Source organism: Saccostrea cucullata, unplaced genomic scaffold (assembly GCF_032062105.1).
Source record: "Saccostrea cucullata isolate Sc308-1 unplaced genomic scaffold, CSIRO_AGI_Scuc_v1 ctg4892, whole genome shotgun sequence".
Classification (NCBI taxonomy): Eukaryota; Metazoa; Mollusca; class Bivalvia; order Ostreida; family Ostreidae; genus Saccostrea; species Saccostrea cuccullata.
The window spans coordinates 36,443-52,224 of NW_026932663.1; the positions used below are offsets into that span (position 1 = coordinate 36,443).

At 32.8% G+C, this 15,782-nt stretch overlaps 1 protein-coding gene across 1 annotated transcript in view; it reads left to right on the top strand.

Annotated features, from left to right (window-relative positions):
- LOC134235743 (uncharacterized) overlaps positions 1–5,277 on the top strand; it is a 31,163-nt gene extending 25,886 nt beyond the window's left edge. Inside the window, exons 11-12 of the mRNA XM_062717889.1 lie at positions 3,106–4,263; positions 5,145–5,277. Coding sequence (XP_062573873.1) covers positions 3,106–4,263; positions 5,145–5,276 — 1,290 coding nt within the window. The 3' untranslated portion in view covers position 5,277. The remainder of the gene's footprint in view (positions 1–3,105; positions 4,264–5,144) is intronic.
- The last annotated feature ends 10,505 nt before the right edge of the window (positions 5,278–15,782 follow it).

Below are 15,782 nucleotides of genomic sequence, written 5' to 3' on the forward strand. Positions count from 1 at the left end.
AGCGGTGCCTAAATTAACATAGGAAATGTTAACTATGCGAAAATTCTCTTTGTGTAAACGGGATAAAAGTCTGTTTAAGGGAATGGTTTTCCTTTCTCCCAAGGGTAAGTAATTATGAAATATTGACAAATAAATGGTACCTATTTAAAAAAAAATCAAGATCCACTGGATTTAAATGGTGAATCTTATTGTGGAATCATCATTTAGGTGTGTATTGTACCTCTTGAGTCTGACTGTCTTTTATTTTAATAAACCCAAGCACTGATTCCAGCCATAAGCTTTTTAAACCCTGATAAATTTAAGATTAGTTTTATCATTTTCTTCTCACTAAACAATTGTTTATTTAAAAACAAATAAAACAAACTCACCACCCTTGGTTGGAAAAGTCTCCATGATTAAAAAATATAATAGATTATTTATTACATCTGACAATGAAATATAAAGGTCTGGAACAAATGTTCTTCACAGGATAAGAAGGGTCATGACATGTTTTATTTATATGCAAATATTTCCACTCACTGTAGAAATAAGATAATAAAGAATGAGTGCTTTTAAGATATGAGAGTTGGATCCCGATGTTTTGCGCAAAATAAAATTCCAAAATTCATTAAATTTATGATTTATAGGTATTAAACAATGTCTTAAGAGCAGATTTTGGTATATTTTTCTTATTTGCACAGAATATGTATTTTAACTTAAACTTATACATATCCAAAGGACAATGTTGGCCAAGTTGCGGCATATATCTAATTTAAAAAAAAATGTCCCCAAACTAGGGTCGAGATAGCTACTAAATTAACCGGTCACTGAGGAACAACGATTGATATTATAATCACCTTCCTCATGTGACCGTCTGCTGTTCGATACGCTAACGCTTTCATTGAAAACTTCATTGTGTTTAAGTCTCTGTTGTGACATTATCTATCGTACTTCCAACTTCAAACAAGGGGAGATTTTTGCGCAAATTTTAATAAGGTTTGAAGATAATATGTCTCTTATTTATCTTTATGCTTTTCATTAGGGGTGTATTGAAAGAACTCTGGTATTGACAGTGTCATTAGCAAGTACATGTATAGGCTTATGTCACCTCTGTATTATGGTCTGCACAGCGAGACATTTACCCCATCCCTTAACATTAGAATCATTTAATTATTGTGCACCATAAAAATCAACATGATCTCTCTCTCTTTCTCTCTCTCTCTCTCTCTTCTCCATTTCAATTCGCAATGTAAAAAAATCATATGTGCTAATGTTTACATTCCACAACCATGCGGTTTAAATGTCTCCGCCTATTTGCGGATACCTTACATTCGAAAGTGGTCCCGTTCAAATTTCCGGAATTTAAGGCTTTTACATGTTCTTTTCAATTACATTTTCTGTAATCATAGAAATATGTATGACAAAAAATTCTAGAAATAACTATCAAGAGCATATGCTTACACAATTTTCATAGATTAATTTAGCGATATATTGTAATGTTAATCTTAAAATGGGTAAAGGTTCCAAATGACGTACTTAATTGCACTCATTCTTTCTAAACAAATGCAGTGTTACAACGCAAAATGTAATAACAACGCTTAAATGTAATAAACTTGAATTATTACATTTTGCGTTATTACATTTTGCTTCGAGATCAACGCAAAATGTAATAATGCAAAATGTAAAAACACAATTTTTAGATTATAACATTTTGCATTATTACATTTTGCTTCGAGATTAACGCAAAATGTAATAATGTGTTTTTTCGTTGAAACATTTTGCGTTATTCTATTTTTGTACTGAAGACAACGCAAAATGTAATAAAACAATATGTAAAAAAAAAATTAACAAAACAAAATACAAATATTTTTTTTTTGATTTCGTTTTACAAAAAAGATCATAAAATTTATTCAAAATATACATATTACCAACATCGGAGACACGCTTTACAAAATATTTAGAACTTAAACAATGAGACAACGTTAGGGCTTTAAGGGACATTAATACATTACATCAAAATGTATCATTTTTTTACTCTGACTTCAGTTACATTGAATACACTGTGCTAAATTACAAAGCATTATTTAACTTTGATTGGCATAGTTTTGATAGTCGTATTAAATTTCCAATTAATAACACAAAATTTATTTAATTACCAAAAATTAGCCATAGGTTAATTATTAGCTCTTGATATTCATGTTTGACATGTGTACATTGGTTAACAAAGAAGTGTATGTGTGTGTCATGCGAGGAAGGTCAGGGATAGAGTGGAGGGTTTACTTAGTATGTTTATCATTGTATTACTATGGACATGCAGAAACAATCCATTTTATTATTGAATGGAGAGAGAGGGAGATGTTTTTGGATGTCTGCAATGCTGGTGATTTGCATGGAACAGTATAGTATCACAAGTGTCAATAAACCCCTTCCGATATATATTTACACCTGCTATTACAAATAAATAAGTTTCCTTTTATCGATTCATTGCATTTGTCTAAAAAAACCAAAACAAAAGTACACTGGTCAATACCCCAACAATCCCATACACACACGCGCGTTTCTAATTTGCAACACCTATTATTTGAATACATATATTAAACTGATTTTAATACAATGTAGCTTATTAAATCAATATATTAGGAAATTCATTAATTGTATGAAATTGCATATATCTGTTTTTTTCCTTTTGTTTTATTTCCTCTTCATCAGCCACGACTCTATTAAAAATTTTATTCAATCTGGCTGACCAAAGAGTGTGTTCTTGCTTTTTTCTTAATCTTGACGCAAAATGTAACAACACAAAATGTAATAATCCAAAAAACGTGTTATTACATTTTGCATTATTACATATTGCGTTGATCTCGACGCAAAATATAATAATGCGAAATGTAATAATCCTGAAAAGTGTGTTGTTACATTTTGCGTTATTACATTCTGCGTTGATTTCGATGCAAAATGTAATAATCCATGTTTATTAAATTTGGCGTTGTTATTTCATTTCGCGTTGTAACAGCAACAATATATTGTAATGTTAATCTTTAAATGGGTAAAGTTTCCAAACGTGCACTCATTCTTTCTCAATAAATGCAGTGAAAACACATTTCTTAATCATATCCTTTATTCCAGGAGAAAACACTATTTTTTCGTGAAGTATGGAAAACTTTAGAAATGAAGAAATCTCTACAGAAACATCTCAGTAGTATGCGACAATTTGCGATTGGATTCAATAACAACGAAGGCATCGATAGTATCAAGAAATCGATCCTTGATGTTGTGGGTAAACTTGATCACTGGGGTGAAGAGCTTCCACGCTCATGGGCTATGTTTGAAACATTCTTTCACGAGAAGAAAAAACTCAAGATTTTAAAGATAGATGCACTCATTGCTTTCAATGAAGCACTTCCAGAGGGAATAAAGCTCCAGACAACAGATGACATCAATGTTATGCTACAGTTCTTCCATGACATCAGAGAAATTTTATACTTTGCTCAAGTATTGCTCAGAGAAATAGTTATTCTTGACGTTCAGTGGTTTGCAGATGCATTCAAAAATGTCATAACAGATAAAAACCATGCAGAGGAAGATTTACTTGAGTTTACTGCAGAGTGGGACAAATTCAACGAAACAGGGGAGTTACCTGACACGCTGCTGTCTGCTATATGGGAAATGAACAACAATGGTTACATTGAACATAAACACGACATCATGCTGTACATGGAAAAATTAGGACTGTTAGCTAAAATGAGTGACAATAAGTGGTATGTTCCCTGTATGAACAAAATACCATTTCCTTTGAAATACTCATCATCCCATGCCTCCTCCATCCTCTGCTACATGTTTGATGTTCTTCCTGCTGGAATTTTCCATCGCCTTGTAGCTACATGCATGCAGATTCCCTGGAAGATCCTTACAGAGAGAAAAAGACCATGCATTTACCAGACCGCAGCTATTTTCACAGTTCAGGGTCACAACGTTCTTCTTGGAATGACTCCAAATGAAATTCAGCTGCAAGTGTTTGTTATTGAAGGAGAAGTTGAGCTATCAACATGCCATGAAGTGAAGAAAAAGATTGACAGTTTACTAAGTATTCTATCCACAACATTCCAAACAGACTTTAAGTTCATGTTTGGATTCAAATGCAAAGCTGTGGGATTTTGCGACAACCAAGAAAGCTCTGTAATTGATGAAGCAGAATTTAGTCAACCATCTTTTCTGTGTCCTTCCTGTCCAATAGAAAGCAAGCATATCATCAAAGCAAACGATATCACAATGTTTTGGATAGAGGTATGATACTCAGTATTTAAATTATTTTAAGTAAAAAAGACTGATTTTGCTCCTTAAAAGTACACATATGTGTATTTTTAAATTTGAACTTCCTTTTTCTGTTAAAGGTGCTGCAGTTGTTTTCCGGGTCAAAGTCTTATGTTTTGTGTTTTGAAAATCTGTCCTTTTGTTTAACTTCTACGAGCCCAAATAATCTTATTTCAGTCAAATATAAAATTCACTAAAGGGTAGGGAAATTTTTAATTTTAGATGCAGCATAAGCTTCTTAGATGGAGTCATTTGAGATTATTTTTTAAAAGAGTATAGCTCATTTTGACCATGTTTGTATGCTATGTTTCTTAGTAGCTATGATTAAATTTAAACTCCTTTGAGTCTTTGACAAACAGAGAGTTTTACACCCATTTGGAATAGTTGTGCATCATGAAGGTTTAGTTTAAAGTATAATGATCTCTTAAAGTTCATTTTATTTCCATTAAAATACAGTTGACAAGATTTAAGCCAAGTAAATAACCCATAGTATGAACATGATAAATTCCATATAATTAACAAGTCTTTAATGCGAAGAAGTTTTTTTTGGAGGGCGGGGGGGGGGGCTATCTGAAATTTTTTTACTACCTAAAATAATACAATCATGGTTTACATTTCTAGCAGGTAGTTGAAGAAGACCATTTATTATTTAAAAAATATTTCCAAATTTTATGAAAACAGCTGATATTTCATACTTTTAATATATTAAAAATTTCTTAATAAAATTACTCTTGGGTCAATTTCTTATCTTTTAAGTTGTACCCTTAATCCCTTTGCGAGGCTGTTGTTGTTTCTCATCTTTTTATTAATTTTACTTGATCAAATTAACTAAATGAAGTCGAATATTGTTTCAGCCGAAAACAAAGGCTTCAGTCTCTACAGTGGCTTCTGGAAAAGATCTCGGAGGCCGATCTAGATTTGCCAAACTCAGAATGGCATCAAACGATGTGTTAAATCAGGCATATAGAGATATACTAGAGATGTAGGTCCCCCTTCCGTTATTTACAACAAGGTGCAGGGATTTATCAAGGCTGTTTTTACTACCGGTTAACGGTACCTTTCCCCTCTTGAAAAAAGTGAAAAAATTCCCCTTTTCAGATAGAAAATTCTCTTGATTAAACAGAGAAAATTTAAAACATCGTACTGAAATTTTTCGTTTTTGTCCGATTGAAGTTTAACAGCATATCCTAACTTACAATCCTAGTCATTCAAACGCTTTTAAAAGAGAGAATAGAATATTCAAGCTTCTATTTGATATTGATCGGTAAACATGTGCCATGTCCATGATGTCAAAATCTGGATTGCAGAGTTAAAAAGAAAAGTGTAGATGAGTAAGACGGAGCTTATATCACTATGGATCGGAAGAATGGAGTAACAACAAAAACAATATTAGTAGTGAAACAGGAAAAAACAGAATTGATTTGTGATAGATATTGAGAGAAAAAATTAAATAAAGTACTGACCTGGTTTAATTTTTATTTTATTATTATTATTATTTTTTTTTTTTTTTTGTTATTTAATATTTTGTCTAAAAAGTGAAGTTTTTGTGGCCTTTATAAGGGTCTACAAATGGCCCTCAGAAGCTTTAAGAATGCAGGATTTTGCTCAATTTATTTAAAAATTTTCCGGACCCCCCTAGAATACTCGCGAATCTGGCGCTCATATCGAGCCTGCAGCTCTCATTTTTCCCCTTTACATATAAAACGGTAGTAAAACAAAAAAGCTGGATAAATCCCTGAGGTGAAAGCATCATCAATTTATAAAAGATTACGCCCCAAGCAAGAACATCTTTTACAAAATGCTCAACTATTAGGGTATAAGAATTTTGATATCTCATTAACATACACATTGATAAGAAACATTTGTAAAACTATTCCTAAACCGATAAAAGGAAAATGGGGAGAAGAGCCTGCAGCAAGAGAAGTGACCGTGGGTGATGATATCGAGAGAATAAGGTTAATCAATTTGGGACGTGCACATTAGTCCTTTGGTTGAGACCATCTAAACCAAGGTCCTTTGTTGCAGTAGTTGTTGGCATAAAAATAATCCCTTACTGCTCAATGACCTTGACTGCCAAGCATAGGTCCATATCTGTAGCTTTGCAGTCTTTTTCTACTTAAAAATGAAAATCTATATCAAGAAATATTGCTTATCGCCTATGTCTTTTGTGCTATTTTGGTTTTAAGTGAGATGTTACAATAGATGTCTACGCAATAACCCCCCCCCCCCTTCACACACAGACGCACTTCTACCATGATCAAAGCATGACCGAAAACAGGAGGAGAAAAGTCTTCATAAGCGCAGTATGATCGCGGTAGGGTTTTTTATTATGGCTTGATTGGGATGATCGTCATAAAATTGCAGCTCTGTATGAACAGCGGGGGGAGGGGGGGGGGAGGGGGAGTGAGGGAGGTTGGTGGGGGATCAGGTATGGAAACAATTAAAAATCCATACACGGAATGTCAATCCATATAGTGAGGGTATATTGAAGTATTGCAGGAGTTAATGATTAAAAATGCTAATCCATCCATTCTTATAAAGCTACTATTATTTGAATATTTTTGTCCTTGATATGTGTATGTAATATCAAGCAGCATCTACATCAAATGGTATCTTTTCAAGCATGTTCCTGTTTGCGTACATTATGTTTAGCTCACCTCCACGACGTTGGGGAAGCTTATGCAATACCGTATGGAGCAGTTTTTTTTTCAGTACTTCTATGTCCTATATTGATTAGACATGCATGGAATATGGTTTTTGTGTGTTTCATTTTACCAGTCAATGGTTCAAATGCTGCTCTTTCAGCAAAGGAATGACCAGGGTAATGTTTTTGGAGAAGGTTAACATTTTTTGGTGCATTTTTGGTGTAGGTTTCATTTCCAAGTAACTTTAAGCCCTATATTGACCAAACTTGCATGAATGATACATCTAAGGATTCACACTACCAGGCTTTCTTCGATGCTGAATCTGACCTATATTTTCCGGATGTTTGATCAAGTTAATGTTTTTGGTGCTGGTCTCATTCTCAAGAAGGATATTTAGATAACGAACAGTATTCAATCTCAAAGTCCACAAAATAATACAAAATAAGAGCAGAGAAAACAAAGACCTCCGAAATATCAGAGGTTGGATCAGGTGCCATGGAGAAGTGAGCATCCCTGCTGATCGGTCACGACTGCTGTGTGCTTATTGTCATGATCAGGAAATAAAGGAAAATAGAAAGTCAAGTATATAAATACATTTTGTACTGGACTAACAATTAGTATGAAAAACGTCAGTCAGCATTTGACTCACTGATAAAAGTAGCTTTGAGCCCTATAAAGACCAAATTATTATGGTTGATGCATCTAAGAAAGCATACAACCAGGCTTGCTTCGGATGCTGGATTTGAATTACATTTTCCGGATGAGTGAACAGGTTAAAAGTTTTGGTGAAGATTTCATTTCCAAGTTACTATGAGCCCTATATTGTCTAACCTTGCATTGATGATACATCTAAGGATGCATACAACTGGGTTTGCTACGGATGCTGAATCTGACTTGCATTCTCCGGTTGATTGAACAGGTTAAATTATTGACCCAGGTTTCATTTCAATGTAACTATGAGCCCTTTAATGACCAAACCTGCATGTATGATACACATAAGGATTCATACTACCAGGCTTGTTTCGGATGCTGAATCTGACCTACATTTTCTGGATGAGTGAAAAGGTTAGTTTTTATGCAGGTTTTATCTCAAAGTAACTATGAGTCCTATGCTGAGCAAACTTGCATGGATGACACATCTAAAGAAGCACACTAATAGACGTGCTTCAGATGCTAAATTCGACATACATTTTACAGATAATGCAGGTAAAATGTATAGTTGCAGGTCTATCACCAAGAAAGTAGAACGCCTATATCAATCAAATTTGAACAAAGGACGCATCAAGGAATGAAAACTCTCAAACTTGCTTCAGATGCTGGATTTGAATTACATTTTCTTGATTAGGTCTGTTTCAAAGTTACTGCAAGCCCTATCAGATAAAACTGTATAATATTAAATTTTGGATGTACACGTTTTAGAATGTTGGTTAATAGCCTTAAAGATAGCATTCGTTGAGGTGACCATTTAACGCTTTACATAAGTTAGTACTGACTTTTGTTAGAAAACATTGAATGGCAAATACTGTCTTCTTCCACCTATAATGCGCTTCCTGTAGTCATAAGTGACAAGATTTTATGTTTGTTGGTTGACATTTTTTTGCATATTACTTTATTTGTATTTTAAGCCTTTGTAAAAATTCATGGTTGATTGAAATTTTACATTTTCTTCCTCATGTCTTAGTTTTGTTACGACAGGCCCAACCTGTCGTAAGCATCATTTTGATGTTCGAGCATCAGACTTCATATTAGGGAAATTTATATAGTCATGTATTACAATTGCATTAAAATAATTGATTGATGATCGTTATCATTTTTAGAATCTTAAAGAGACTGAAAGTTTCCCAACTGTATCGCAGTCTCCTCTGGAAAGGACTGACCAGAGAGGTAAAGCAACTAATTTTTTTTCTTCATAATTTATACTCTACAATAAAATTGTGTTAAAATTGAGTTCAACATTTAAAAATTGATTTAATATGACATTATATTTACATCTACTGAATATTGATTCCCTTATTTCTTCTAAAAATCATTGAAATTAATCTGTCCATAAACGACACTGAGCAAGTCGCACGCATATATTTCTTGAACAATAGATAGTTTTCGATAGGCCTGAATTTAGCGAAAGTTACCTCCCGTTGGCCGCCATATTGGAGGTCGACTCAGTGATTTTCCCTCTTTGTCTTACTAAGTTTAAGAAAATATAGCAGAAATATTTGGTGGAAAATCTTTATCAAAGAATTTTTTTTAAATAAAGGAGGCTTCCAAAAATTTATATACTTCAGAAAAATAATGATTTCTAATTCAAAATAGCAAATATAAAAAATTTAAATTGGTTGAACAATGAAGGAATATGATCATTTGGACCTCCAGTATGGCGGCCAACGGGAAGTAACTCTTGGTCAATCGAAAACTATCTATAACTGTTCGATCAGTAATGCGCACAGTGACGCTAATGTGGGTTATGGATTTTTTCAACGTCTGCGACATGAATACCCGTACAAACAACCAACGTAAGCATTTGATTGTGTTAAAAAAATATTCACTATTTCTACTGTTTATTTAAAAAAATTAAGGGTTTGATGATAATTACATAGACATCTAAGGGAAACAAAGGGCAATTACTCACATAGCCTGTCATCAAATCTTTAGAACCCCTTAATATGTTTAATGTCTATAAAATTAATTAAGTTAAACATCATTAAGGTATGCCACTCATGAAATTAAATAAGTCAGGGATTTTTTAGTAGTATATTTTTAGATAAGTACTCATATAGTGTTATTTAAAATCGAAGAGAAAATAGGGGGTCAGTGTGTATCTTACTGATCTACGGTACAATTAAGTTGACCATTTTGCACTTAAACCTTAATACTTTGGTAAATTACTTTAACCTTTATCGTATTTTATAAGATAAAATCATGGAAATAAATATAATTTTATTTTGCGTAAAATAGTTTGAATTATATTTATCATTGAACTTGCAAATTAATGCACTCAATTTATTGTGTGACATTTTTGCACTAAAAGTAGCATATTTGGGGTATAAAAAAACTCAATAGGCAATAAAACATTTTCTTAAATCAAGCTTTTTACAACTTAAGTCCTGATCAGTCACAAGTATCGAGTACTTTAAAATAGTAAAAGAAAAAGTTGGGGTCAGTGATGTAAATTTTGAAATATTTGTCAAAATATGTGATTTTCAGGCGAAAAATGATGTAAATTTTATCTTGACTTATGTGACATATCTTTTTTTTTCTTTGTTTGTTAAAGGAAGATGTAAAACTTGTTCTAAAAATATAAAATAAGACCTATATTGAATATTACTAGCAATATCACAACTGAAATATTCTCCGAGTAAGAGTATGTGAGGCTAAAGTTCAAGAATAATTTAATAAATGTGCTGATTTGCAGAATTATCTGCTAAATATCATTCGACCACAAAAAATATAGTCCCTCATACATCTTGTTTCTTTTAGCATTATGAGCACATTTTTCGTTAAAATTCAAAACGATTACATTGTAGAATTAAAATATGTTAAAAAGAATTGAATTCTAATGTATAGTTCGCGCAAACTTTTCTAAAAAGCTGACAAGGAAATATTCAATTTTGATTAGATTTATTTTAGTGCATTTAAACAGGTTGGAGAGAATACTCGAAATCTGGTATTATCCGTGAATTCGCGTATAATACCCAATATTAGGGTATTCATTTGCTGTATCCGCAAAATCGGGTATTGGAGGTGCAATCAATAAAACTAAAACAATGGGATGGTGCATGTTGCCGAGTTAACTTTCATCTAGATACAAATGTTTTCTAAAGGTATCACTAGGCAAGTTAAAATTTGAGCGTTCGATTTGCTTTATATTTTTCATCATGTTGAAAGTATTCGCATCTTCCTCATGTCCATTCCTTACACAACAGAATTGTAAATTAACAGAATACAGGAATTTATAATAATTTCACATCAACACGACAAACATGAACAATTTGTAAATTAAAAAAAATTATACGGAAACGCATTTCACACACAAGATATTTTCCATGTATGAACTAGGGACTGTATTTCATATCTAATTATGCGTCAATAATTTTTTTCACATTCATCTTGTGCATAAAAATGTTTAAAATGTTTAAAATTTCGGCTAAAACCTTCTTTCTCTCTTTTTTTAAAAAATCTTTTTTTATTACTGTATACAGGATTATTTTCACCCCGTTTTATTTTCGCCCTTTCTACATCTGGAAACAAGTTTGCCTCGTTTTAAATTCGCCCAAAAAGATTTTTGATTTAAGATATTATACTGTTTACATTGAATTCGCCCCGTTTTAAATTCGCCCATGCCAGACTAGGGCGAATGGGGCGAAAATTAAACGGGGACGAAAATTTCCCTGTATACAGTATTCATACATATTTTAAGAATATGTCTTCAACATTTTAGCATAGACAATGATAGTTTCAGGAATACAGCTTATGAGAGAACGTTCCTGTTGATCGTTAAATTTCACTAAGTCATCAATATTTTACCATTTTTTGGCGACTTCAAGGGGGGGGGGGGCGGCTAAAGGCTTCTTGACCACTTCTGACAAAACAACCTCGACTGTGTTCTGCATATGTCCAAGAGACCCCTCCTTTGGCAATCATTGAATTAAATGATAATGCTATTAAGTTTTTTGCTATACGTCTTTGCATTTCTTTGAATTTCATCATTTTGTCACAGTTTTCTTTTAGTTATTTCATCGTGATACTTATTATTCAGGGCAATAACTATTCCTAATACTCATCTATAATGAAAAAATGTGTTAAAAAATTAACATGAATTTTAGTTATTTTTAAATACTTGTAGTATCATATTGTGTTAACAGGTTGCTTTTTGTTTACCTAATTAAATTGTATATAATTTTTATTTGATGAATAAATCTTCCCTACCATTAAAAATATATAATCAAACTGTGACAAATTGTCTAGAACCAATCAGATATTGCATTGTATAGCATATTATAATGAGGTTTTTAGATAGCGATAAAAATGTGTAAAATACACAACAGAAAGTAAAATCTCCCATGTCTATCAAATAGTATAAGAAAGAAAGGAAGTGGTTACAAATTTTATGAAATTTTAATATCCGATGAGGAATTATGTCCCCCAAAAGTAAGACAAGAGTGCCCAAGGCGCAATTGAACACTCTATTATTTCAGTTTGTTCATTAACATGTTCATAAACGTAAAAACTATAAGAAATGTGAAAACTTGACTATGTAATTCATAATAGAATATGACTACTTCGATCTATTTTGAGAAATTCAATGTTTATTAAGCTCATGAAAAGATGGTACACATTTGACTTTTATTTATAAGCCCCCTCCCAAAAAAAAAAGAGAAAATCCTGTTCACATGACTTCACGCTCTCATAAACGTAAAACTATAAGAAATGTGAAAATTTGACTATGTTATTCATATTTGAATATTACTAACTCGATCTATTTTGAGAAATTCAATGTTAATTAAGCGCATGAAAAGATTGTACACACTTGAGGTTTATTTATAACCCCCCCCCCCAAAAAAAAAAAAAAAAAAAAAACAAGGAGAAAATCCTGTTCACATGACTTCTCGCTCTCAATTTTCACACGAATAAAAGTAAAATAGCATATTTTCTATCGATAAAAATGCAACCAAAACATTTATGGTGTCTTTGAATAAAAATTTCCATGATACATGTAAATTGACATTAAAAGATACTCACCTTCAATGAGCTATTTTCAACCTCTTTTATTGTTGGTATTTATTTGATCTTAGTTTATTTTCTTCTTTATAATAATGTTGGTATTCTATTATGACTAGGTTATACTGTACTTACTAACTTTTATGAATAATTTATATTTCACGTAAAAGGGACACCATACATTTTTCAGAAAAAAATACATACCACAGCGTTAGTCGTTTAATTTCTTTAAAGTTTCACTTTTTGTTGATAGTGCACAGTTTAGAAAATTAAGTCTATGGAATACTTTAATGGAAAAAAAAAGACAAACGAAGTGTAGTTATTTGTTTTTAGAAACTATATTGAAAAATAAAAGCGTCATTGTATCCTCTTTGTGTCCAAGCAGTGTTTGTCGTATGATTTAAACTTATTTGACAACGCTATGAATTAGGTTAAATAAAAATAAATCCACAAGATACTGCTGTACAAGTAAAAGTAACTGGCTTTATTCTTTAGTTTTTATAGAAAGTTGTACGGTATACACGATTTGCAGATTCAACGATACCCCAATATCGGGTATTATACGCAATTTCACGGATAATACCCGATTTCGAGTTTTCTCTCCAACCTGTTTAATGCATTATATTCGATAATACGACAAATATTTAAGATATGGACATAGTGACATTAATTTTGGATCGACTCTTGTATTTCTACGCAAGTATTTTTCATTGAAGTTCTTATAAATTCGTATTACAAATTAAAGGAGTATTCCACTTAAGTATAGTAGCATGGTCCCTTTTTACACCCTTGGTTTACTGGATAGAGAGTAGCAATGGATATTTTGATTGATTTCATTGTGTATAACAAAGTATTTCTAATAAAATCATTTTGCATTCATAATGAATTATTAAACATATCAAAGTATGCATGCAATTTTTTAACACCCATCGCGCTGAAAAATGCCGGATATTTTCTCCTCCATCAGACTACGGTTTTTATGTTACATGTAAATGGGCGGAGACATTCAGATTAGATTCTAAAAAAAGAATACCTGTGATACCGGATATATAAAATTTTCCTTTCAGAGGCGAATTATTTGTTCAAGATTCACAATCAACAACAAATACAATTTTCTATGCACAAAACTCCAGCAATGTGAATGAACAACTTTAGCAAGATTAACCAAACAAGTCCATATGCTGACCGAAATATGATCGACTGAGTACATTTCAACCGACTGCTTGCCAGCACATTTACTGTGGCCATTTACCTGTAACGACACAAATCCACGTAGCTTATTGTGAATCAAAACCGGTCATAAAGAGGTTACTCGCATGTAAATGAAAACAGCAACGAGGTTCAGAATCACAATGCTTTTAATCAAAAAGCATAGAGCACAAAGTTGTTCAACAAAGATGTTTTTACACAACCTTTACACATATAATATACACATTATATATCAAACTCGACTCTGAACAAATCTGTGCTCGGTGTTTACGAAAGCTTGAAAGTGTGTACCTGTCAGTGATTTATTTTGATACATGAAAATCAAAAGACCCCAACCTCAAAACGCACCTTCGTATGCTGTGTATAACAATTGATATTTTTATATGAAGATTCAAATAATAAAGACACTAGTTAATAATGATATTTCATTTTTAAAGCCTTTGATAAATGTTCGAAATTTGATGTGTAACCGGGGACCACAGATAAGCCTCAAATACAGGAGAACTTGTCCTTTATACTTATTGTGTAAGTTTTGCTGTTAATTCTACGCAAATATGTGTCGTCGTGACCAGACTTTTGAGATCACCACACTCTGGTTTTTAGCGCACCTGAGCCGAAGGCTCAAGTGAGCTTTTCTGATCACATTTTGTCCGTCTGTCTGTCCGTCTGTCTGTCCGTCTGTCTGTCTGTCTGTCTGTCTGTAAACTTTTCACATTTTCGACTTCTCCTCAAGAACCACTGGGCCACTTTCAACCAAACTTGCCACAAAGTATCCTTGGGTGGAGGGGATTCAAGTTTGTTCAATTGAAGGGCCACGCCCTTATTCAAGGGGAGATAATTGGGAATTGATGAAAATTTAGTGGTATATTTTAAAAATCTTCTTCTCAAGAACCAGTGTGCCAGGAAAGATGAAACTTATGGGGAAACATCCTCAGGTAGTGTAGATTCAAGTTTGTTCAAATCATGACCCCCGGGGGTAGGGCGGGGCCAAAATGGCCGACCAAAGTTTTACATAGAAATATATAGGAATTTTTTTTAAAAAATCTTCTTCTAGAGAATGACAAAGCCATAATTCATCATATTTATATGGAAGCATGCTCAGGTAGTGTAGATTCAAGTTTGTTCAAATCATGACCCCCGGGGGTAGGGCGGGGCCAAAATGGCCGACCAAAGTTTTACATAGAAATATATAGGAAAATTCTTTAAAAATCTTCTTCTCAAGAATGACAAAGCCATAATTTATCATATTTATATGGAAGCATGCTCAGGTAGTGTAGATTTAAGTTTGTTCAAATCATGACCCCCGGGGTTGGGGTGAGGGGCCAAAATGGCCGACCAATGTTTTACATAGAAATATATAGGAAAATTCTTTAAAAATCTTCTTCTCAAGAATGACAAAGCCAAAATTAATCATATATATATTGAAGCATGCTCAGGTAGTGTAGATTCAAGTTTGTTCAAATCATGACCCCCGGGGGTAGGGCGGGGCCAAAATGGCCGACCAAAGTTTTACATAGAGATATATAGGAAAATTCTTTAAAAATCTTCTTCTCAAGAATGACAAAGCCATAATTCATCATATTTATATGGAAACATGTTCAGGTAGTGTAGATTCAAGTTTGTTCAAATCATGACCCCCAGGGGTAGGGCGGGGCCAAAATGGCCGACCAAAGTTTTACATAGAAATATATAGGAAAATTCTTTAAAAATCTTCTTCTCAAGAATGACAAAGCCATAATTTATAATATTTATATGGAAGCATGCTCAGGTAGTGTAGATTCAAGTTTGTTCAAATCATGACCCTTGGGGTGGGGGGGGGCCAAAATGGCCGACCAAAGTTTAACATAGAAATATATAGGAAAATTCTTTAAAAATTTTCTTCTCAAGAATGACAAAGCCAAAATTAATCATATATATATGGAA